This window comes from Wickerhamiella sorbophila (assembly GCF_002251995.1).
Source record: "Wickerhamiella sorbophila strain DS02 chromosome Unknown contig1, whole genome shotgun sequence".
Classification (NCBI taxonomy): domain Eukaryota; kingdom Fungi; phylum Ascomycota; class Dipodascomycetes; order Dipodascales; family Trichomonascaceae; genus Wickerhamiella; species Wickerhamiella sorbophila.
This window is the reverse complement of record NW_020193984.1, coordinates 2,770,500-2,792,395: the sequence shown is the minus strand read 5'-3', so window position 1 is coordinate 2,792,395 and position 21,896 is coordinate 2,770,500. Positions and strand designations below refer to the sequence as shown.

Genomic DNA, 21,896 nt, shown 5'->3' with positions numbered 1-21,896 from the left:
CAGCCCTTTCCAGTTTTTTCACCATGGAAGAAGAACAGCCCAGTGTCGTAATTAACGGCAATCTCGAGGATATCGAGCCCGAGTACGAGTACGACGATTCCGATGCTGAAGACAAGGAAGTTGCCGATCTAACCGAAAAGAAAACCGTCACATTTTCTGCCGACCTGGGTGACGGGATGACCGCAGAAGAGCGCCGCCAAAAAGAATTTGAGGAGGGCGGCGGTCTGCCTGAGCAGCCTGACAACCCCGATTTCAGCAAGCTGAATCCTCTCAGCCCGGAGATCATCCAGCGTCAGGCCACAATCAACATTGGTACCATTGGCCATGTTGCTCACGGTAAGTCGACGGTTGTGAAGGCGATTTCCGGCGTCCAGACCGTTCGTTTCAAGAACGAGCTGGAGCGTAATATTACCATTCGTTTGGGTTATGCCAATGCCAAGATCTACAAGTGTGTCGACGACTCGGTCGAGCGGCCGGCTTGCTACAAATCGTTCGGGTCGGGCAAGGAGATCCGCCCTGTTGTTGACGGCAAGGCTTATGAGCTGGTGCGCCACGTTTCGTTTGTCGACTGTCCCGGTCACGATATTCTCATGAGTACTATGCTTTCGGGTGCTGCGGTCATGGATGCTGCCCTGTTGCTTATCGCAGGCAATGAGCCGTGCCCCCAGCCCCAAACCTCTGAGCACTTGGCTGCTATTGAGATTATGGCTCTTTCCCACGTTATTATTTTGCAAAACAAGGTCGATCTTATGAAGGAGGATGCAGCAGCCGAGCACGAGACGTCCATTATCAAATTCATCAAGGGCACGACCGCGGACGGTGCTCCCATTGTGCCTATTTCTGCCCAGCTCAAAATCAACATCGACGCGGTCAACGAGTTTATTGTTGAAAAGATCCCGGTTCCTTTAAGAGACTTTACTGCGGCCCCCAAGCTCATTGTTGTTCGTTCGTTCGATGTGAACAAGCCTGGTTCTGAAATCGACGATCTTAAAGGCGGTGTTGCCGGTGGCTCTATTGTTAATGGTGTTTTGCGTCTCGGCGACGAGATCGAGATTCGACCCGGTATCGTCCACCGCAACGACAACAAGGTCGAGTGCCACCCCATCCGCTCCCGCGTGCTCACATTGTTTGCCGACGACAACGATCTCAAATTCGCCGTGCCCGGTGGTTTGATTGGTGTCGGCTCCAAGATCGACCCCACCCTCTGCCGTGCCGATCGCCTGGTCGGCCATGTTCTAGGCTACGTGGGCAAGCTGCCGGAGGTTTATATTGAGCTCGAGTGCAACTACTTCTTGCTCCGCCGCTTGCTTGGTGTCAAGACCGAGGACAAGAAGCTCGCAAAGGTCCAGAAGCTCACAAAGGGCGAGGTTCTTATGGTCAACGTCGGATCAACCACTGCCGGCGCCCGCGTCACCTCCGTCAAGGCCGATATGGCCAAGCTTCTGCTCACCACCCCGGCCTGCGCCCTGGTCGGCGAGAAGATCGCTTTGTCCCGCCGTATCGAGAAGCATTGGCGTCTCATTGGTTGGGGTACCATCAAGGCCGGACAAACGCTGGACGTGGAGTAGTTCGGTACGTAAATTCGTTTTAGGTTTACACATACTTTTGCTTAGGCAAGGTTGCCTCGGCCATCATGACATTAACTGCATAGTACAGCTGCTGTTTTACGACGTACTGCTTGAGAGCCGGGGTGATTTCGCTGCTGTACTCTTTGGTGAATCGGGTGGCCAGGCTTTCCAGCATTTCTTCTTGCTGGTGGATTACAGACTCGAGAGACCGGAGAAGAATCTCGGGTCCGTTTCCTAGCTGAGCCAGAATGTTGGTTGTTTCGTCCGTGGATATGTTGAGGCCAATCGGGGCGTCGGCGCCAATGTACTGAAATGCTAGTTTGAACAAAGTTTGCAGCCCTCGTGAGGTGGTTTGGGGGTTCATTGATTGCAGCTCAGAAAAGTAGCGCTTGACATTATAAAAGTCCTCGAGGAACAAGAGCGGCTCAATGCTTTGTTGCTGGCAAACCCACTCTTTGAAGAGAATCAACAGTCCCGGCTCACCAAGCAGCACCTTCAGGGATGCGATTGTCTCAAAGTCTGCTTCGTGGATCCCCGAAAAATACAAGTCTAGAAGCTCAACGTACTTTTGGTCAAGCGTGCCCTTGGCTGGGCTCCTTTGAATCTTGAGATTGTTTGCTGTGATGTGGGTGACTTCCATCTCGTGGGTCCAGTTTGCAACGGAGCGCCCTAAACTGGTTATATCGTACAGTGTCAGTCTCGACACAATCAGAGGCAGTTTGTCTTCGAACCCAACCGACTCACAAACCTCTTCCCTGATTGGTCTGATGAGTTTGTTGACCAGAAACAGATGGACAATGGTCATTGCCTCTTTCATGCTTAAAACATCAGTGCAGTCCATAATCCACTGCCATAAAGCCTTTCCGGAAACAACATAGTCTCGAGTGTTCTTTTTTTTGCCCTGGAAAGTGAGATTCGAAAATAGCCGAACTCCAGAAGCTTCCCAATACTGGCTCAGAGCGTTTGAATTTGGATGATTGAAGTACTTTTTGAAATACGGCGAGTTCCCAGTGGGAGTTGGAATCTCAAACTTTCTCAAGCTTTTCGCATACCTGCCAGCAACATTATGGAACCCCATGCCCGTAACTTTGTCGGGGTGAATTTTGGCGTCAAATACACAAGGCTGCTCTCCCAGAACTTTTTTCCACAGCGTAAATACAAGTCCGGAAGAGACTTTGATATTGCCCTGGCTGTCCCTTGGTAAGACTACCAGATCCAATGTATTATAAAGCGACTGCAACAATTGGCAAACCGGCCCGGTCATCGTACCGTTTTTGGTACAGAAATTGTGTAATAAAGCCAGCCCCTTGGCGGTGGGACGAAGGGTGGAGTTTTGATGAAGGGGGCCAATGATTGTGGAAGGAAATAGCAAATGTAAAGAAACAAACTCTTTGAGAAACAAAAAGCTATGATGTTTTGAAATTTTGATCCTCGTGGTCTGCTCCACACAGCCAGTCGTTCGCTTGATAAAGCAGCTCTGCAGCACTTTCGTAGCTTGTGCGACTGTGAACGATAACCCAGCTTCGCCCAGGTTCTTTTCTGATAATTCACATAGCCCAATGAGTAGACATGAAAACGTCGCTTGAATTTTATCTCGAGAGTTCATAAGGATCAAGTGTACAGGGACGGATCAAGTGTGGAGGGGCGGGTGATATCTATAATTCCGCTGCATGACCATGCATATTTAGCTGCGGGAAACTGTGGTGACCATACCAAGCGACATTGAGAAAACAGCATGATGGATCCCAAAGCAACTCCATTGTTTTAAATTGCACTAAGAATACGTTTCTGCGCGAGTGCTTTGAATAATTCAGCATTCGAAACTATTACAAGCGCGTCCAGCTGAATAGCGGGTGGTTTGGGGGTAAAAACCCCCGCAGCTCCTGCAGCCCTGTTTCGGGACGTAACATTTTAAGATCCTCCTGGCCAGATTGTGCGGTTCCTGTGGGTACCAACAGTTCCAGCTGTTGGAGACGCTCCCACGCCAGCCGAATGGCTTTGGCTGACCAAACACGGTAACCAACTCCAGTAACCGACGAACGCTCGATGCTTAGGGCTTGAGCCATTGCATAGTATTCCGTTTGAGCGAGGACAAGGTTCACACTGTCAATTGAATAGCGAGTAGATGCTCGAGCAGAACAAAGCAAAAGGGCCCACTCTAGTTCTGATAAGCTGGGTAGTAAGGTATCAGTAGAAGAAGGCACATTGAGTTTAGAGATGACCGAATCAATAAACCATTCTGCACACAAGTCCTTGTGGTTTTTCCCTTGTAAATACGGCCCCACCCTTGTGCCAAAATAACGAAGATCTTTTGAGGTATAGTACACTTCAGAGACAACGTCTCCTAACCCATCCTGATCCATTAAGCGGGTGATCTTTGTATTCCATTCTTGTGCTCCATCTATTTGGACGCTTGGATCGACTTGCAGTAATGATGCACAGCGAGACACAAAGTCTTGACGGCTTTTGGGCTTGGGCAGATTGTACAGCCTTTGAGAGAATCGGGATCGCACACGTTTTTCAAGCAGCTCCGCAGCATTCATTCGACAACTCAACCCAACCACAGCAACGCCAATCACCGAGCTTTGAGACAGATCCAGTAAATTGTACAACAAGGTCTGTTTACCGGCTGACGTGAACTGGTCGATATCCTCTATAATAAACACCACGGACTTGTAATTTGTCTCTGAAAAGTTTGCTTGCTCAAAGAGCGTCAAAAAATTCTGCATGGTCACGGCCATTGAAGGCTTTTCGAGTTTATCAGCCTCTTGGTTATTGGTAGCCTCATCGATCTGTCGAGCTATCGCCCTGACAGCCTGCTTATCGTCAGCATGGATGGTTCCATTCAGCTTTATAGTCAAAAAATCGTCGCTATAATTGCTGTTCAGCTTTTCAAGTACCTTGGAAACCATTAATGTCTTACCAGCAGACCTTGGCCCCATAATCATACACGAATCACCACGTCTCAAGGTGATGGTGCTGGCCAGCATATCATACACCAGATCAAATATGGAGTCAATCCCGACCATCACCTCCGGCTGCCTTTTCCCGAATAGTTTATCCACAACATGATCCACAATCGGCTGGCCCATCTGCAGCCAATGATTTAGGTTAGTAACTTGGGGATTCGATCTCAGACGAACACAATATGCTTCCAAACAAGGTTTTAGAATTGCTACGGGAGAACCGGCTGGCGCATTTGGGTACGTGCAAAGACAATGTGCCCTCGGTTTCGTTGATGAACTTTGCCTTGATTGAGGCGGATCAGCGGTTTGGGTCCGCAGATGGGCCAGTGGTAGTTGTTGCCACACCAGAGAACACCCAGAAATACGTGAACATTCTCGCCAACCCTAAGGTATCCTTGCTATTCCACAATTCATTGAGGGACGAGCATCCCCGCAAGTCGCTCTCCGAGTACCTCCAGAGCCTCAATCACTGCGAACTCACCAAGCGCAGCGTGACTCTGCAGGGATATGCTCGGGTAGCTGAGGACGAGGAAGCCGAGTACTACCGGGACGTTTTGCTCACTCGTGAACCCGAGTCGAAACCTTTCGTTCAAGGTGCCAAGATTATTGTTATTGAGCTCGCTGGCGGTGCCACTCTTGCCGATGCCCTCAACCACGTCGAACAGTTTTAACCAGGCGGACGCGCACACATCTATGTGTTTTTTTCTATTAAATCATTTTCTATGTATTCTATTGATGCAGTTTTTGTAGTGTAGCCATTGTCTTTGACATGAGTGGCCGCACTTCGTTAAGCTCCATCAAGCTAAGTCCGTCCATTTGCATGTGCGACTCATTTACAAGGGTGATACCCTGACGGACTTTGGCTTGACGGATCTCACGGAGGTCCTGTAACAATTGTCGAATGTTGTCCAGATTTCCCGTGTAATCGTCAGATGCTCCTGCCAGCAGGGCGGCTGATTGAGGTTGCCAAAACCATGGCAAGGATGAGAACCCAGGCTCTACGCGTTCTTTTTCTACAAAGTCTTTGAGAACAGCCTCGTCCATCCAGTTTGGGAAAACGATCGAACAACGATCTTGCTTTTTCAGTAAAAGAGCGAGCCACAACGGCACGTCTGTTCGACGCATTGGGCGGAGAGCCGGCAGTTTCCAGCCCGCTAATTGCATTTCTTGAATATGCCGTCTTGGGATTATTGTGATCAGTTCATCTTCTGCTTGGAAACTGATTTCCTCTGCCGTAAACGCTTCCAAGTACGCGCCGGGCAGAGCCATTTAAATGCTGACCCACAGTGTATGACTGTTTTGGGACTAAGGCTATTCCGGCAGATGAAACCATCGTTAGCTTGTTTTCGACAAACAGAACAGACGGTTAGGAGGAAAACTCGGGATCTTGTTCTGGCAGTGCTGAGAGCTACTGCTACGAAACGTGAAGCTCGCCAGTACGTTCAAAAGTACTCGGGGGATGGTCCCAAAAGAGTTTCCATTGTCAGAGTAGGTGGAACTATCGACAGTAGGTTGGGCTGGACACTTGCCCAGATTAAGGCGCTAGGAGCTCACCCAGTGGTGGTTTTAGATCCATCTGTTGAGGCCGAGCGCTTCATCACAGGCACCAACTCTTTTGAGTCCTGTCAAGATGCATTAGCAGAGAGAGCCGGCGATCTTTGCAACTCAATTGCCTCATATATGGCCACTGCACGTCCTTTGCTTGCTCCGTTTGATTTGTCCATCAAACATGGCTTGACTACGCAGCTTCCTCGTCTATGTGGACCCTTGGATCTAGATATCATTCCCGTGGTTACCCCCATCACATTTGACCAGGAAATGGCGGAGTTTCGCTTGACAGAGGGCCACAAAGCTGTCAAATCTGTTGTGGAAGCATTCAAGTCCGCACAAAACTACGCGCTGGACAAGATCATTTTCATTGACGCCGTAGGCGGTTTGCCCTCAATGACCCGTATGGCATCCCACGTTCAAGTGAATATTCGGCAAGAGCTAGGTGACATTACCTCGGAAATTCGGGGCTCTAATTTGGATGCTAAAACTAAGCTGGCGCACTTGTCGAACCTGAATTCAATGAGCGTTCTTTTAGGCATGCTTCCTCCGTCTGTTACTGGAATTATCACCTCTCCAACATCAGCCGGAGAAGTAATGGACCGCAATCCCATTGTGTACAATATTCTGACCGATAGACCACTGATTTCATCTTCCCTGCCTTTCCAGCTGGGGCGAACGCAGCTAGAGACTACAGTTTTGAGACAGGGGACGCCTGTTTTTGTCCATGAAGATGCCGATGGATTAGATCTTGAAAAGCTCGCCAAAATCGGCCGAATCAACCTAGCCAAACTTGTGCGCCTGATTGAACTCTCTTTCCAAAAGACGCTTGATCTGGACCATTACCTCGGCCGCATCAAAAACAACGTGGCTGCTGTTATTGTCGTGGGTGACTACGAGGGTGCTGCCATTATCACATGGGAAAAATCGCCCATCACTGGACGCAAAGTAGCCTACCTCGACAAGCTGGCGGTGCTCCCGTCATCACAGGGCGCTGCTGGCGTGGCCGATATCATTCTAAACCGCATGATCAGGTCCCTGTTCCCGGAGGAAGTCATCTGGCGTTCGCGTGCCAACAACCCAGTCAACAAGTGGTACTTTGAACGCTCGCGTGGATTCCTCCGCTTGCAGAACCCCCATTGGGTCATGTTCTGGCATTGCACCACGTCCAGGCCTCCTATCCTGGAATACGCAGCAATCTGCGGTGCAATTGAGCCGTCGCTTAGATCCGAATAGATATTTATTCCAAAATGCAACCTTTTGTATCCGAGCCATAGCTCATGCACAGTAATTATGCTGTGTAACTTGACGTAATTAGGCTGCACATCTCCAACCTGCTACTGCGAAAACACGAAAAAACACGGTTAAATACGGCACGTAACACTATCAGCACCCCATAGTTATCTGTAGCACGGCCCGGGAACCCCACCGACGCGTCGCCATTTTCATGCAAGGAGATTACCTGGTCCTGCACCAAGCAAACCATCCCTCCTTCCGCTCATTCTTTCCCACGACCATGACAGGCGCCGCAACAAACAAGGTGTCCGACAAAGAAAACACGAACCCGGCGTCGCCAGCCAAGACAGTACCGTCTCCGTCGCGAAAGAAGACCCCGCTGGCCGACTGCACGGACCAACAGCCCGGCTACGCGACAATCAACGGAAATACCACCGAATTGCCCCACCACAGACCGCTACAACGTCCCCGAAGAGCGTTCGACCAGGCCATGGCCGGCGTGCACAAAACAGTGCCCTACGTGAGCCCGTCCAAGCGTCGATCGTCCCCCGACAAGCGACTGGCCGCAGCCTACAAAAAAATCACACACCATCTGGACTTTAATATTCACGAAGACAGCCAGAGCAGCAGCAACAGCACAATCTGAGCCTCTGAGCCCTCTCCTCTTATCCACCTATATATATTTATATGCTCGCTTGTAATTTCACTGACTAACTCGATGTCTAGCGATTTTCTGCAAAAAGGCATTGCCCAGGTACAATTAGCGGTCGAGGCCGATAATGCCGGGCGTTACGCAGAAGCATACAAGCTGTATTTCACAGGTCTTGATTATTTTATTACTGCGGTCAAGTGTAAGTGTAATTTGGCGCCGCCTCCCCCTCAAGAGCCTCAAACTAACCCCCAGATGAAAAGAACCAGAAGACAAAAGACCTCATCAACCAAAAAGCTGCAGAGTACATGACCAGAGCAGAGCAGCTGAAAGAACACTTGGACAAGCTGTCCAAACAGAGCGGCCCCTCTGAGCAATCATCGGGGGGCGGCAACACCAAGGCGAAAAAGCCTGGCGCACCGGACGAAGAGAACGAAACAAAGAAACTTAGAGGAGCAATTCAGGGAGCAATTGTGAGCGAAAAACCAAACGTGCACTGGGACGACATCGCCGGGTTGGATGGTGCAAAAGAGGCCCTCAAGGAGGCAGTCATTTTACCAGTCAAGTTCCCACATCTATTCACAGGCAATCGCAAGCCAGTCACTGGCATTTTATTATATGGACCTCCCGGTACGGGCAAGTCCTACTTGGCGAAAGCCGTGGCCACAGAAGCAAATTCCACGTTTTTTTCCGTATCATCTTCTGACCTGGTTTCCAAATGGATGGGTGAATCAGAGCGCTTGGTAAAGCAATTATTTACAATGGCTCGTGAAAGTAAACCGTCGATCATTTTCATTGACGAAGTCGATGCTTTGTGCGGCCCCCGTGACGAAGGTGGCTCTGAAGCCAGCCGGCGCATCATCACTGAACTGCTGGTCCAAATGAACGGTGTCGGACAAGATCAGGACGGAGTTCTGGTGCTCGGCGCTACCAATATCCCCTGGCAGCTTGATGCGGCTGTAAGACGGCGCTTCGAACGTCGCATCTACATCCCCCTCCCCGATGCTGCCGCCAGAGCCAGAATGTTCGAAATCAACGTTGGCGATACACCTTGTGGTCTGTCTGCTAGCGATTTCCGTGATCTTGCTGAAATGTGCCAGGGCTACAGTGGTCACGACGTGGCGGTGGTTGTTAGAGATGCCCTCATGCAGCCAGTTCGCAAAGTGCAAGCAGCCACTCATTTCAAAGAAACACCAGAGTCAACGCCAACCGACAGAAAGCTTGTTCCGTGTTCTCCAGGGGATCCAGGAGCCATGGAAATGGGTTGGATGGATGTTGATTCTCATGAGCTTGTTCTGCCCGAGCTCACAATCAAAGACTTTATCAAAAGTATCGGTAATACGCGCCCCACTGTTAATGACAACGACCTCGTCAAACAAATCAAATTCACAGACGATTTCGGACAAGAAGGCGCTTGATTACTATAGATTTACCGCAGTGTACTTGAAAATGATAATTTACTCAACGACGCCCTTATTGACAACAAACGCATCAAGGACGGCAATAGCAGAGTACAACCGGTTCTCGGCCTCCTCGAAGACGACTGAGCGGTCGGAATAGAAGACCTCGTCGTCAACCTCCTCTTTGTGGCGGGGCAGACAGTGCATGAACTTCCAATTGGCAGCGGCACCGCCCTTGGCGGCCATATCCATAGTGACCTGGTAGCCAGCAAACTCCTTGAGCTTCTGCTGTGTCTCTTCTTCCTGACCCATCGAAATCCAAGTATCGGTGACAATCACATTGGCGTCTTTAACTGCCTCAAGAGGATCAGAAGTGTAGTGGGCAGATGCTCCGCTCTCAGCATTGTTGGCAATCAATTTCTTGATCTCATCACTAACTGGCCGGCCACTGGGAGTAGCAATGCTAATATCCATGCCCAATTTGACGCTAGCAAGAGCAAAATCGTGAAGGACGTTGTTGGCATCGCCAACCCATGCAACCTTTAGACCGGAAAATGCTCCGAACGCCTCCTGAATGGCGATCATATCAGCAACAGCCTGCATGGGGTGGAACTTTTCGCATAGCGCATTAATCACAGGAACCCGAGAGTCCTTAGCCAAAGCCTGGATGTCAGAATGCGGGCCCACGCGAGCAACGATAGCAGACGTCATAGACGACACCACGCGAGTTGTATCGTAAAGAGACTCATTAACGCCAAGCTGGATATCATCCTTACCAAGGAACATAGGCTGTCCACCAAGATATGCAACAGCACCCTCGGTAGAAATACGAGTACGAGTGCTTCGTTTTGAAAAAATCAAAGACACGGTTTGGCCCTGGAGAGGGGCGGGGTTTTTGTAGTTTCCCGAGCGAATTGCTTTTTTGATCTTGATACCGTTTGCGACAAGAGTTTTGAGCTCAGTGGCAGTCAAATCCGCAATAGAAATAAACGAACGAGCCATTTGAAAGATTATGTGGGGTGTGTAGATAGATCGGCTATCGATGAGTCAATGTACATTAAAAATATGAAAATTGTGGATAGTAAAAGTACAATGACGTCATCGTAGCTGGAGGTACCTGGGCTTCAATGACATTTTTGAAATAGGTTGTTTTTGAATAGATCAACTTGGATATTAAAAATGTAGTAAATGTAGTTTAAAACCAAGAGCAAGGGCACCATCTGCCGAGACACCAACATCCCCAGCAACGCTTTTTGCCACAGCTGCCACAGCCACAGCCATTGCAACCGCTGCAACCACTGCAACAATCATCACAATCGTCGTCACAATCGTCGTCGCAATCGTCGTCGCAATCGTCGTCGCAATCGTCGTCGCAGCAGTCATCGTCGCAGTCATCGTCGCAGTCATCGTCGCAGTCATCATCACAATCGTCACAGCAGTCGTCGTCGCAACCGTCGTCACAGCAGTCATCGTCGCAGTCATCGTCACAAGGGTCACAAGGGTCACAAGGATCGCAAGGATCACAAGGATCAGGGTCGCAAGGATCAGGGACACAAGGGGCAGGGTCGCAAGGATCAGTAACACAAGGCTCAGGGTCGCAAGGATCAGGAACACAGGGCTCAGGATCACATGGATCAGGGACACAAGGAGCAGGATCGCAAGAATTGCAGGAACCACAGGAACAGCCCGAGCTGCAAGGGTCACAGTCAGAATCACAAGAGTCATCGGAATCGCAAGGATCATCGCATGGTCGGCAAATGTCACAGAAGTCACATCCCCAGCGCCAACCGCAATGACACCTTCTCTTTGATCCCCAGAATCTGCGGACCGCATGATTATAGGCCTCGTTTTCTAACTCCATGTCATCTTGCGTAGGACGAAGGGCTTTCTTTTGCTGCTTGGATAGTTTAAAGATATTGTCGGCGCGCGGCTCAGCAATATTCTGCTGGGGTCCTCGTGTTGGATGGGGAGCATCCGTAAGTTGATACCCACTATCCGGTGGTCCGTTCAAAGTTGGATCTTTTCCAATAACGGCATCATGGTAGCCGTCACTATAGCCGAACTCGTAGGCTGCGTTACTGCCGTCTTGAGTACCGTAGTCGTAGCCAGCAGTGACTCCATCAGAAAATCCAACATTATAGCCATCACTGTAACCACTGAGATAACCCTCGGAATACCAACCGTATACATCAGAAGGATTGGTAGGAGCAGTCACCTCTGGTGGTAAAATCCCTGGCCAATTATCGTCAGATCCGTCCATAGGAGGGTCTCCATTGTACCCAGGTGGTAGAATAGTAGCTGTAGCTAAAGATGTTCTACCGAAACCAGGATCCAAGTTTGGTGGCATAATGCCCGGCCAGTAATCATCGGGTCCGTCAAGAGGAGGGTCTCCATTGTATCCAGGCGGCAAAAGGGTAGCTGTAGCCAGAGGTGTCCTGCCAAAGCCAGGATCCAAGTTAGGTGGCAGAATACCTGGCCAGTAATCATCAGGTCCGTCAAGAGGAGGGTCTCCATTGTATCCGGGTGGGAAAAAAGTAGCTGTAGCTAAAGGTGTTCTGTCAAAACCAGGATCAAAACCACCAGGCCAGAAATCACCAGATCCATCGCTAGGAAGATCTCCATTATAACCAGGCGGCAAATAGGTAGGTGTAACTAGAGGTGTTCTGTCAAATCCAGGATCAAAGTTTGGTGGCAAGATTCCGGGCCAAAAATCACCAGATCCATCGCTAGGAGGAACACCATTGTAACCAGGAGGGAACATGGTAGCTGAAGCTAAAGGTGTTCTGTCGAATCCAGGGTCAAATGGTGGGTAGTCGTCATCGGGACCCTGAGGGTTCCAATCAGGCCAGCCTGGTGGCCAGAAGCCTGGGTCAGTACTAGTTGGCTGGGGATATTGAGCCGACATCGTTCTCCACCATGCGGGTGGCACGTTGAATCCAGGATCAAAATCAGACGGGAATGGCAGTTCAGATGGCTTGGCTGAACGAGTCGCCAGCCAGGTGACATCCCACTGATTGTCGTCTGTGTTATCGCCGATATCATTCTCGTCTTTAGGCTTTGTACGAATATTGATCTCGAACTCATCATTATCAGTATCGCCCCAGATAAGATTGAGAGACTTCATGTGAGGATATGACTGGCCGGGCATGCCGGGTTCCAATTGGGGGACGGCGGTGGCAGGTACAGTGAGATAACTAGCAGATCGAGTAACAGTTTTGGTTTGACGTACAACAGTTGTTGTAGATGCACCCACAGCCTTGGTCTTTGTAACAAAGTTTGTTATAGTCGTAGGGAACCACCATGTTTCTGTTCTTGTTGCCAAGGGCTTGATTGTTTCAGTAACAGTCTGCACTGGCATTCCTGCTCTGGCTTCGCTCTGAGTAACTACCACGGTCGTGGTTTTGGTATCATAAAAAGTGCCGGGGTAAAACCGAGTTGCTGTGACGGTAGATACAGGATCAAAGTCAGGAAAGCTTCTGGTATCAATGTAAGGAGGGAAGTAGTCAGTTGCCCAAGAAGTTAAAGCGTCAGATGGAGGGTTGAGCGGCGTGGGGAGAATAGTCGTGCGCTTTTTAGTGTAACTCATGTAAGGAATAGTCTCAAAGACAAATGTCGTATAGGCAGGCATCGTGATGATAGGCTCTGAAGTTGCAGTGACTGTGACAACCTGTGTCTGGGTCCGATCGTCTGGGAAATCAGTGCCAAACTGATCCCAAAAGTCAGAGCTACTAGGAGCATTATCATCTCCAAAACCAGGAAACAGTTGAGCTGATGCTACTGCAAAGGCCACAAATGTGAGAGCTAAATTCATGGCTTTGACGATCTAGAGGGGAGAGTTGGCAAAGCTATATATGTGCGGACTGTGCTCGAAATAGTAGCTTCCAGATCTGGAGATCTAATTAATCTGATGATTCGGGCATACATGTACATATCTAAGAATCCGGATTGCCTTAATAGTCTCTCGGGCGAGATTGAGTTTGACTCTGGATCTCAAAATGCTCTAATCGCAACCAGGGCAGGCTATCGAAAAAAAAACTTATTAGAAATACGACATAGTGGTACATGCACTGTCTCACGAGATCTGGACTGAAACTATACAGTGTTAAAAGTGTTTAGCCAGATCCGGTAAAAACGTCAAAAAGGGAAAATGACAAGTGCAACTACACCGATTAGAACAATCTGTGGTTTACCTAACCTGCTCACCTTTGTGATCGCATGGATCCGAAGCTAACCGCGCAATTTATCCCCGAATATTTTCAATTCTCATTTTTACCTTCTCTCGTTAACCACCCGTAGACGCACGTGAAACTATGTCATTTCGTAACCCGACCCTAACCCGTAACCTCGTGGGTGAAAAAAAAAGTAAACCATACGTGTACCCCCGTTTAGGTTTCCTTTCCCTCATAACCTTTCCGATGTCTAACACCTTTTTGTTCACTTCCGAGTCCGTTGGTGAGGGTCATCCCGATAAGATCTGTGATCAGGTTTCTGACGCTATTTTGGATGCCTGCCTTTCTGAGGACCCTCTGTCCAAGGTCGCTTGTGAGTCTGCCTCCAAGACCGGTATGATTATGGTGTTTGGCGAGATTACCACCTCGGCCAAGCTTGACTACCAGAAGATTATCCGTGACACTATCAAGAAGATCGGTTACGACCACTCCGATAAGGGCTTTGACTTCAAGACCTGTAACGTTCTTGTCGCCATTGAGCAGCAGTCTCCTGATATCGCCCAGGGTCTCCACTACGAGAAAGCTCTTGAGGAGCTCGGTGCCGGTGACCAGGGCATTATGTTCGGCTATGCCACTGACGAGACTGAGGAGCTTTTGCCCTTGACCGTTTTGTTGGCCCACAAACTCAACAAGGCCATGGCCGATGCCCGTCGCGACGGCTCTCTTGATTGGCTGCGTCCTGACACCAAGACCCAGGTCACTGTTGAGTACAAGAACGAGAACGGTGCGACCATTCCCTTGCGTGTCGACACTGTTGTTGTTTCTGCTCAGCACTCTGACGATATCTCCACTGAGGACCTCCGCGAGGCCATCAAGGAGAAGATCATCAAGAAGGTCATTCCCGCCAAGCTGCTTGACGACAAGACCGTTTACCACATCCAGCCGTCCGGCCGTTTCGTCATTGGCGGTCCCCAGGGTGACGCCGGTCTCACTGGCCGCAAAATTATTGTCGATACCTACGGTGGATGGGGTGCCCACGGTGGTGGTGCCTTCTCCGGCAAGGACTTCTCCAAGGTCGACCGCTCTGCTGCCTACGCTGCGCGTTGGGTCGCCAAGTCGCTGGTCGCTGCCGGCCTGGCCCGCCGCGCCCTTGTTCAGTTCTCCTACGCCATTGGTGTCGCTGAGCCACTCTCTATCTTCGTTGATACTTACGGCACTTCCAAGTACTCGGAGGAGGAGCTTGTTAACATTATCCGCACCAACTTCGATCTCCGTCCCGGTGTGATTGTCAAGGAGCTCGATTTGGCCCGCCCCATCTATCTCCAGACTGCCGCCTACGGTCACTTCACCAACCAGGAGAACTCCTGGGAGAAGCCTCGCAAGCTCCAGCTTTAATTTCGCGAGCTTGCTCCCTTCTAGTCTGGCGTAGATCGCTTCGGACACATGGGTCGATCAACTCGACTTAATGCATAAAGTTATTTTATTGGTCTTTCAACCGACCTCTTTTTAGATACGTTTAAAAAAATTTTAAAAATCGACCTTTGTCATAATGCCATACTATAGAACGGTTACTGCCAATGCCAAAGGGCGTTGGATTGGCAAGCCGCTGGAGTATGTGGCTAAAGAGGTGGGTGCCCTCAAGATATCGGGGCCGCACGACATCGTCCGCAACCACGATATAATAAACTATGAGATCCATGTGCACGAGGCTTACGTTCCGGATCAGCCGCTGCAGGTCCTCTATAGCGATGATCAATTGGTGGTGGTGGACAAACCCAGTGGAATGCCTACACACCCCACAGTCAACTATTTTACAAAGACTGCTACAGAGCTTTTACGGCCCGAGTATGGGCCGGTAGTGCCCTGTTATCGACTTGATAGACTAACCACGGGAGTGCTGGTTTTGTTTCGCACCGGCGAGATAGCCGCAGATTTGCTGAAAACACCTCGGCGGAAAACGTATTTGGCCAGAGTTTACGGAGACTTTAGTGGCGGAGAGTGCGACGCACCAATTGTCACCTTCAACGCCAAACGGGGGTTTCAAGCTTTCCTGCAGGCTTTAAAGTCTGCCAAGCCGGCACATACCAGGTTTCAAGCACTTTACAAAGACAGCAGCTATACAATTGTCAAATGCGAGCTTGAAACAGGACGAACACATCAAATTCGAAAACACCTTAGCCTTTTGGGCCATCCGATTGTTAACGACGATCTATACAAAGACGGGTTGTTCAAAGAGCTTATGGCCGATCCTGTGCAGTCAAATTTCGATAGAGTTGTACAGGCATCAGAACTGAGGCGCAGGGAGAAGGATACAGGTGAGACCTGTCCAGAGTGCGGTGCAACTATTTATAAAGATGTCGATGAAGCGATTGACCTCCATTGTTACGAATACCAGATTCAGCAGCACACTTTCAAATGTCTTCCTTACTGGATTCCCAAGTCTCTCGAGGCCATTCTTTGAGCGGGCTATAATGACGGGCCAATAATTGGCGATTGACATCCGCCAGTTTGACCTGGGAAGCTTGGTGGTCTACCCATGAAAAATTCCCCTGCATAGTCAAAGAACCCAAGTATTTTTTGAGAGAGCGTTCCAACTGCGCTTCATCTTCTGGAACCTGGTCCATTAATATAAGGTACAGGCCATCACAGGGCTTTGCGGTCTTTGTCCAGGCATTCCAAAACGCCCGCTTGAAAATACGCTTTGTTCGACCTCTCCAGACGGCATAATTGAAAGGATTACGACTCTTTTCACCCTTGCTTTTGCATTCTGGCGCTTGTTTCCCATTAAACTCTTTTCCCTGTGTAAAACATAGCACCACACCGGGTCTTGATCTTCGCGCCAATGCAACGTGGTGCCAGGGTGGGTAGTAATAAATAGCGTGTGTTTTATCAACGAAATAAGGCGGGCCCTTTTTCAGCCATCGCTTTGCGAACAGCGTGCTAAGAACCGTGGTTTGCACCCCCTTGAGTTCGGACGGCGACTGTGCATACGACGATTTAGGACTCACATACGGGGTTGGAGTTTTGAGTGTGTCATTAGGCCGTGTATAAATATTTGCGTCGTCGAAAAGGGTCTCTAATATTGGTACAGGAACTGCCTCTGCGCCATCCATGAGCGCTGCACCGGCCGACAGCTGTTTTTGGGCTTCCTTGGAACCTATGAGGTCCTGCTTTCCTGGCCGCTTGGCACGTGAAGCCTTAGGCTTTTTCCGTAAGAAAGAAATGTTACGGATATGCCCAAATAGCCTCGTTCTTGGTATTTGCAACATTTACATGCAAACCAAATCAAGATATAGCTGGGCTGACCTAATTTTTTTTTCTGCTATCTTTTTTTTTCAACCACTAAGACCATGGATCAGTTTGCCAGTGAGTTAGAGCAAACTCTCGGCCAGGTCCTGAACCCGTCCAACCCCGGAGCCATACGGCAGACCACCGAAACCTTGCGCACTGGCTTCTACAAGGCCCCAGAGTCTGTTCCGACCCTGATTCACATTCTTCAAAGTCACCCAGAGCCACAGATGCGCCAGCTTGCTGGTGTTGAGGTGCGTAAATTGATCCCGCGTCACTGGGAGGGTCTTTCGAATGCACCGGAGCTGCGTCAATCGCTTTTGACATCGACCACAGCCGAGCAGAACGACTTGGTTCGTCACACCTCTTCGCGCGTCATTTCCATGATTGCCTCTGTTGATATGGAGCGAAATGCTTGGCCAGAGCTGCTACCGACTTTGGTCCAGACTGCTCAGGCTTCTAAGAGCACTGACCGTGAAGTTGCCGTCTACATCTTGTTCACTCTTTTCGAACAAGGCTCGATTGATGAGGAGACTCACTTGGCCCAGCTCATGCAGCTGCTGGCTACCACAATTTCTGATCCTGAGTCTTTACAGGTCCGTGTCTCTTCGGTTCTTGCTCTAGGCAAGATCGCTGAGTTGACCAGCAACCGTGACGTTGTGTCTCAGTTTGAGCAGGTCATCCCTCCTATGGTTGATGTTTTACGTGCCACTGTTGCCAGTGGCGATGAGAAGGGGGCGTCTCAGGTCTTTGAGGTTTTCACAGACCTTGTGCTCGATGACCCGGCGCTTTTGGGCAACTCCTTTGCCGACTTGTTACAGCTCATGGTCAGCGAGTTCGCCGTCCCCGAGTCGGTTGATATTGAACACCGCAACGCAGCCTTGCAGGTTGTTTATAATATGGTTAGGTTCCGCCACAAAAAAATTATGGCTCTCAAATACGGACCCACTATCACCAAGGCTTGTCTTCACATTCTGTCTAATGCCGACGATGATGAAGACGACGACGAAGATGACGACGATATTGCTCCTTCACACTTGAGTTTGCGTATTCTAGAACTGCTGGCTTCTGATTTGCCTCCTGCTCAGGTTCTCGCTCCTCTTTTCGAGGTCCTGCCCCAGCTGTTCTCTTCTGGCGATCCTAAACAAGCCCGTGCCGGCTTTTTGGCTCTCAGCGTTATGGTTGAAGGTGCTCCTGACTTTGTTTCAGGGGAATTCGACACTATTATGAACTACGTTGTAGGAGGCCTGCAGTCCAACACTTCTGCTGTTCAGGTCGCTGCTTTGCAGGCTCTTGGCATGCTTTCTCTCGAACTTTCCGACCAGGTCGGTGCTTTGCACGAGACTCTTTTGCCTCTTGTCTTTGGCATTATGGACGGTGCTACTTCTCTCAAGATCGGTCGTGCTGCCTGTATCGCACTTGATGCTATCATCGAGGTCATTGATGGCGAGGTTATTACCGAGAAGTATTTGAGTGCTTTGGCCCCTAAGTTGCTGGACCTCATTGACAACACTAATGATACCGATCTCAAGAGCCGCGTCGTTGGTGCTTTGAGTTCTGCCGCCTTCACTTCTGGCCGTAATTTCTTGCCGTACTTTGAGCGCACCATCCACACTATTTCCAAATTCATCGTTGTTCCAAAGCCCGGTGAGCAGCTTGATGCTGATGTCCTGAAGCTTTGCGGCACCACTTTGGATGCTCTTGGAACCATGTGTGCTGCTGTTGGCAAACAAAACTTTGCTCCTTACCTGAACTCGGCAATGGATGCCGTTGGAGTTTACCTATCCAGCGATATTAGCGAGCTCCGTGATCCTTCGTTCGTTTTCATCAGCGTTGTTGTTAAGGTTTATCGTGGCGAGGTATCTCGTTATATGGATGGTGTCCTTAAGGCTATTTTCGACACATTCGATCAGCTCGAGTTCGAGGAGACTGATGGCGACGATATGGCCATTGGTGCTGAGGACGCGGAGGATGCTTTGGACAACTTCAAGATTAATGGCGCCGTTGCCATGGAGAAGGAGCTGGCATGTGACTGCTTGGCCGAGATTGCCCACAACATGCCCCCTGCAGATTTCGCCCCGCATGTTCCTCGCACCCTCGACGCTCTTGAGGAGTTGTCTGAGCACTTTTACGAGGAGATCCGCCGCAGCACCTTGCTGGCAATGTGGCGCATGTTTATTGCATACTATGTTGGTGATAATGGCTCCAAGACTTGGAGCCCTGGTTACCCCTTCCAAGGCCAGCTTACTCCGGTCACTGGCACTATTCTGAAGCGTATCCAGAAGATCACCAACCTTATGTTTGGTGTTGAGGATGAGTGCAAGGTCATGCTTACTGCTTTCCAGTGCTTGACCGATGCTATCCGCACATGTGGCCCTGTTGTTTTGGGCGACCAAGAGAACCTTGAAGTTTTGATGACTGCTGTATATGAAGTTCTCGGCAAAACGCACCAATGCTTACAGGATGGCTTTGATGAGGAAGGTGGCGAGCACGCTGATGGTCCCGAAGAGCTCACCGAGCTTGAGGAGGCTGTTGCTGAGACTGCTATGGATGTAACTGTCCAGGTCGCCTCGGCCATGGGACCCCAGTTCATCCCTATCTTCCCCAGCGTTGCCTCTATTCTTGCCAAGTACATTACGTCCAAGAGTGCTTCTGAGCGTGCATTGGGTATCGGCACCATGGCCGAGCTTGTTGAGGTTCTTAAGGACAACGTCACTGAGTACACCGGTCAGCTCCTCGAGGTGTTTGTTGCTGGTCTTGACGACAAAAAGCTTGCTGTTCGCAGTGTCGGTGCATTTGGTGTAGGCATGCTTTGCTTCCATTCTGGACAGACCGATTTGACCAAGTCAAGCTACCCCACCATTTTGCCTAAACTTCAGGGTCTTCTCAAGAAAGTTGACAAGGAGGAGAAACGTCGCGAGAAGTCTGCTGGCGGCGAGGAGGAGACCTACAACGACCAGCGCTCGCTTGCCAACGCTTGCGGTTGCGTTGCCCGCATGGTTCTCAAGCACCCTGACGCAGTTCCTCTTGACCAGGTCGTTTCTGTGCTTCTTGAGCGTCTTCCTCTCAAGGATGCGTTCGAGGAGAACTCTCCTATCTTTAACCTTATTCTGCAGCTTGCCCAGCAGCAGCACCCTGTTGTTGCCAGCCACATCCAGGATATTCTGCGTTTGCTCGTAGCGTCCTTCACTGAGCAACAGGTCGTGGACCAGCGTTTGGCCGGCCGCTCTGTGGGCAACGGTTCGGACGTCGGGCCTCTCTCTGATCCGGCTACTCGCGCCAATGCCATTGAGTTGGCCAAGTTCTTGGAACAGACCCAGCCTGGCGTCGCTTCATCTCACCAGGTTCTTGCAGCTGTTCTTCACTAGAAGCATGATACATATGATATATTCCATATTAAACTGCTAATATACTTTACTGAAAATTTCTCGTCATTTGGTAATCTTTTTTGGACGGACCGAACTTTTCGTTGGTAGTCCATGCCGCCTGATTTACCAGGGTTTTACTGGGATGCGGAAAAGGGCAGGTACTTTAAAGTGGTGGCGAATGGTAAAACTACTGTGAACCAACAAACCAATGAATTGACGCCGATGGAAAACTATACGCGATCGTCTTTAAACTTGAAGAAACGATTGTCAGATCGTGTTGCCAAGAACCCTGTTCCAACGTCTGCGTTGCCGCAAAATATTTCTATGAACAAACTTTCCGATACTTCAATCGCCAGCATCAAAGCACAGCGTATTTTTGGCACCCCGCGAGCGATTAAACCGTTGTACACTGATGATGCCATATCGAACTGCGTGCATTACGATAAGCAGGATCAATTGATATACGGTGGCTCATCTAGTGGGAAGTTTGTTTGTTTGAACCCGGGAGGATTCGAACTTAACCCTGGACCGGGCCTCGAGCAGGCTATCACGAGCATCAGCAGCAACCGAACGTTTGTCTCGTTTACCCAGAACTCCGATCAGGGCTCGAGCTATGTGTTTATTTATTCAAAACCGACAGGTCAATTCGTGTCCTGCCAACTACCCAAAGACCGTTTTGTAAATGCGTCCCAATGGCACAACAAAACGCTTTTGGTGGGAGGTCTAGGCGGAGTCCACGAGTTTGATCCAGAAACCCAGAAGTTTAGCAGAGTGCAAAAGTTTGAGGCGAATTCAGCCTCAGCACTGGACTCTGATGGGGAATTTTTTGCGGCCGGTTACCGCAACGGAACTGTCAAGGTTTACAAGGGAAATGAAGGAATCATTATTGACCATAATGCGAGCGTGACGAACTTGAAACTGGTTGAAGGCAGCAGGGCACTAGTTACCGGCTTTGACGATAGAATGTGCCTGTATGATCTTCGCAAACCGTCAATTCCCATCGTGGTGTACAAAAGCTATCATAATTACAGCACTCCCCACGTCGGCCTCGCCCTGAGTCCAGAAGGCACAATGGCGGCAGCGGCCGTTGACGATGGCTCGTTGTTGATCTACAACCTGCTCAAGCGCTCTCCGGTCTACTGTCCATTAAAAGAAAACAAAGTTAATAAAGCTATACGCGGAGTGGAGTGGGTGGACACCGGGGAAATTCTTATCAACGATGGCCACACCCTCAGCATGGCCGGCTGGGGTCCGTCGACCCGGGCACTGCAGCCAGCGGGCCCCTCCGAGCTGCCAGGAGCAGTTCGAGCATTTTGGGAACAGATTCTGTAGCCAACCTATATAGAGCTCAGAGAGCAGAAAATAAAACCATTTTTCAAAGAGTTAAGTACTGCATCTATTTTAGTGCTCACCCTCGTGGCGGAGGTGGAAGTAGTAGTCCAAGGAGTAACCCAGAGTAAGGAAAAGAATAATACCGTGAACAAGGGGACGGCTGGAGCCGTTGTCAACGAACTTCTTGCGGTAGGTGGCAGCGAAGCCGGTGGCCTTAGACTGAGGAGCAGGGCCCTGGGGCAGGCCCTTGTAGAAGTTAACAACGCGAGTCATGCGCTTGGCGTTGGGAGCAGCGCCCAAATTCTGAGCCGAAGCAATCTTGGGAGGGATCAAAGTGGACAGTCCCCGCTTGGCAACGTACGACATCTTTTG

The 21,896-nt window shown here is 49.9% G+C and overlaps 16 protein-coding genes across 16 annotated transcripts; 9 read left to right on the top strand and 7 right to left on the bottom strand.

Annotated features, from left to right (window-relative positions):
• Window positions 1-23: 23 nt before the first annotated feature.
• Window positions 24-1,568, top strand: B9G98_01743 (Eukaryotic translation initiation factor 2 subunit gamma; the record flags this gene model as incomplete). The annotated part of the gene is made up of 1 exon (XM_024808301.1): window positions 24-1,568. One exon carries the CDS (start codon window positions 24-26, stop codon window positions 1,566-1,568), a length of 1,545 nt encoding a protein of 514 aa, XP_024664069.1.
• A 25-nt stretch (window positions 1,569-1,593) lies between these two features.
• On the bottom strand, window positions 1,594-3,174 carry B9G98_01742 (Protein SST2; the record flags this gene model as incomplete). The annotated part of the gene is made up of 1 exon (XM_024808300.1): window positions 1,594-3,174. One exon carries the CDS (start codon window positions 3,172-3,174, stop codon window positions 1,594-1,596), a length of 1,581 nt encoding a protein of 526 aa, XP_024664068.1.
• Window positions 3,175-3,394: 220 nt separating this feature from the next.
• On the bottom strand, window positions 3,395-4,660 carry B9G98_01741 (Origin recognition complex subunit 4; the record flags this gene model as incomplete). The annotated part of the gene is made up of 1 exon (XM_024808299.1): window positions 3,395-4,660. The coding sequence occupies one exon, from the start codon at window positions 4,658-4,660 to the stop codon at window positions 3,395-3,397; it is 1,266 nt and encodes a 421-aa protein (XP_024664067.1).
• Window positions 4,661-4,716: 56 nt separating this feature from the next.
• Window positions 4,717-5,205, top strand: B9G98_01740 (Pyridoxamine 5'-phosphate oxidase; the record flags this gene model as incomplete). Its single annotated transcript, XM_024808298.1, has 1 exon — window positions 4,717-5,205. The coding sequence occupies one exon, from the start codon at window positions 4,717-4,719 to the stop codon at window positions 5,203-5,205; it is 489 nt and encodes a 162-aa protein (XP_024664066.1).
• Window positions 5,206-5,263: 58 nt separating this feature from the next.
• On the bottom strand, window positions 5,264-5,803 carry B9G98_01739 (DNA replication complex GINS protein PSF2; the record flags this gene model as incomplete). Its single annotated transcript, XM_024808297.1, has 1 exon — window positions 5,264-5,803. The coding sequence occupies one exon, from the start codon at window positions 5,801-5,803 to the stop codon at window positions 5,264-5,266; it is 540 nt and encodes a 179-aa protein (XP_024664065.1).
• Window positions 5,804-5,824: 21 nt separating this feature from the next.
• B9G98_01738 (Amino-acid acetyltransferase, mitochondrial) lies at window positions 5,825-7,318 on the top strand (the record flags this gene model as incomplete). Its single annotated transcript, XM_024808296.1, has 1 exon — window positions 5,825-7,318. The coding sequence occupies one exon, from the start codon at window positions 5,825-5,827 to the stop codon at window positions 7,316-7,318; it is 1,494 nt and encodes a 497-aa protein (XP_024664064.1).
• A 211-nt stretch (window positions 7,319-7,529) lies between these two features.
• On the top strand, window positions 7,530-7,964 carry B9G98_01737 (hypothetical protein; the record flags this gene model as incomplete). Its single annotated transcript, XM_024808295.1, has 1 exon — window positions 7,530-7,964. The coding sequence occupies one exon, from the start codon at window positions 7,530-7,532 to the stop codon at window positions 7,962-7,964; it is 435 nt and encodes a 144-aa protein (XP_024664063.1).
• A 72-nt stretch (window positions 7,965-8,036) lies between these two features.
• Window positions 8,037-9,385, top strand: B9G98_01736 (Vacuolar protein sorting-associated protein 4; the record flags this gene model as incomplete). The annotated part of the gene is made up of 2 exons (XM_024808294.1): window positions 8,037-8,169; window positions 8,223-9,385. The coding sequence occupies 2 exons, from the start codon at window positions 8,037-8,039 to the stop codon at window positions 9,383-9,385; spliced, it is 1,296 nt and encodes a 431-aa protein (XP_024664062.1).
• Window positions 9,386-9,424: 39 nt separating this feature from the next.
• Window positions 9,425-10,369, bottom strand: B9G98_01735 (Ornithine carbamoyltransferase, mitochondrial; the record flags this gene model as incomplete). The annotated part of the gene is made up of 1 exon (XM_024808293.1): window positions 9,425-10,369. One exon carries the CDS (start codon window positions 10,367-10,369, stop codon window positions 9,425-9,427), a length of 945 nt encoding a protein of 314 aa, XP_024664061.1.
• A 193-nt stretch (window positions 10,370-10,562) lies between these two features.
• On the bottom strand, window positions 10,563-13,178 carry B9G98_01734 (hypothetical protein; the record flags this gene model as incomplete). The annotated part of the gene is made up of 1 exon (XM_024808292.1): window positions 10,563-13,178. One exon carries the CDS (start codon window positions 13,176-13,178, stop codon window positions 10,563-10,565), a length of 2,616 nt encoding a protein of 871 aa, XP_024664060.1.
• Window positions 13,179-13,782: 604 nt separating this feature from the next.
• B9G98_01733 (S-adenosylmethionine synthase) lies at window positions 13,783-14,931 on the top strand (the record flags this gene model as incomplete). Its single annotated transcript, XM_024808291.1, has 1 exon — window positions 13,783-14,931. The coding sequence occupies one exon, from the start codon at window positions 13,783-13,785 to the stop codon at window positions 14,929-14,931; it is 1,149 nt and encodes a 382-aa protein (XP_024664059.1).
• Window positions 14,932-15,085: 154 nt separating this feature from the next.
• B9G98_01732 (tRNA pseudouridine(32) synthase, mitochondrial) lies at window positions 15,086-15,997 on the top strand (the record flags this gene model as incomplete). Its single annotated transcript, XM_024808290.1, has 1 exon — window positions 15,086-15,997. The coding sequence occupies one exon, from the start codon at window positions 15,086-15,088 to the stop codon at window positions 15,995-15,997; it is 912 nt and encodes a 303-aa protein (XP_024664058.1).
• B9G98_01731 (hypothetical protein) lies at window positions 15,948-16,805 on the bottom strand (the record flags this gene model as incomplete). The annotated part of the gene is made up of 1 exon (XM_024808289.1): window positions 15,948-16,805. The coding sequence occupies one exon, from the start codon at window positions 16,803-16,805 to the stop codon at window positions 15,948-15,950; it is 858 nt and encodes a 285-aa protein (XP_024664057.1).
• An 81-nt stretch (window positions 16,806-16,886) lies between these two features.
• B9G98_01730 (Importin subunit beta-4) lies at window positions 16,887-20,192 on the top strand (the record flags this gene model as incomplete). Its single annotated transcript, XM_024808288.1, has 1 exon — window positions 16,887-20,192. One exon carries the CDS (start codon window positions 16,887-16,889, stop codon window positions 20,190-20,192), a length of 3,306 nt encoding a protein of 1,101 aa, XP_024664056.1.
• Window positions 20,193-20,303: 111 nt separating this feature from the next.
• B9G98_01729 (p21-activated protein kinase-interacting protein 1) lies at window positions 20,304-21,524 on the top strand (the record flags this gene model as incomplete). The annotated part of the gene is made up of 1 exon (XM_024808287.1): window positions 20,304-21,524. One exon carries the CDS (start codon window positions 20,304-20,306, stop codon window positions 21,522-21,524), a length of 1,221 nt encoding a protein of 406 aa, XP_024664055.1.
• A 69-nt stretch (window positions 21,525-21,593) lies between these two features.
• B9G98_01728 (ATP synthase subunit f, mitochondrial) lies at window positions 21,594-21,890 on the bottom strand (the record flags this gene model as incomplete). The annotated part of the gene is made up of 1 exon (XM_024808286.1): window positions 21,594-21,890. The coding sequence occupies one exon, from the start codon at window positions 21,888-21,890 to the stop codon at window positions 21,594-21,596; it is 297 nt and encodes a 98-aa protein (XP_024664054.1).
• Between the last annotated feature and the right edge of the window lie 6 nt (window positions 21,891-21,896).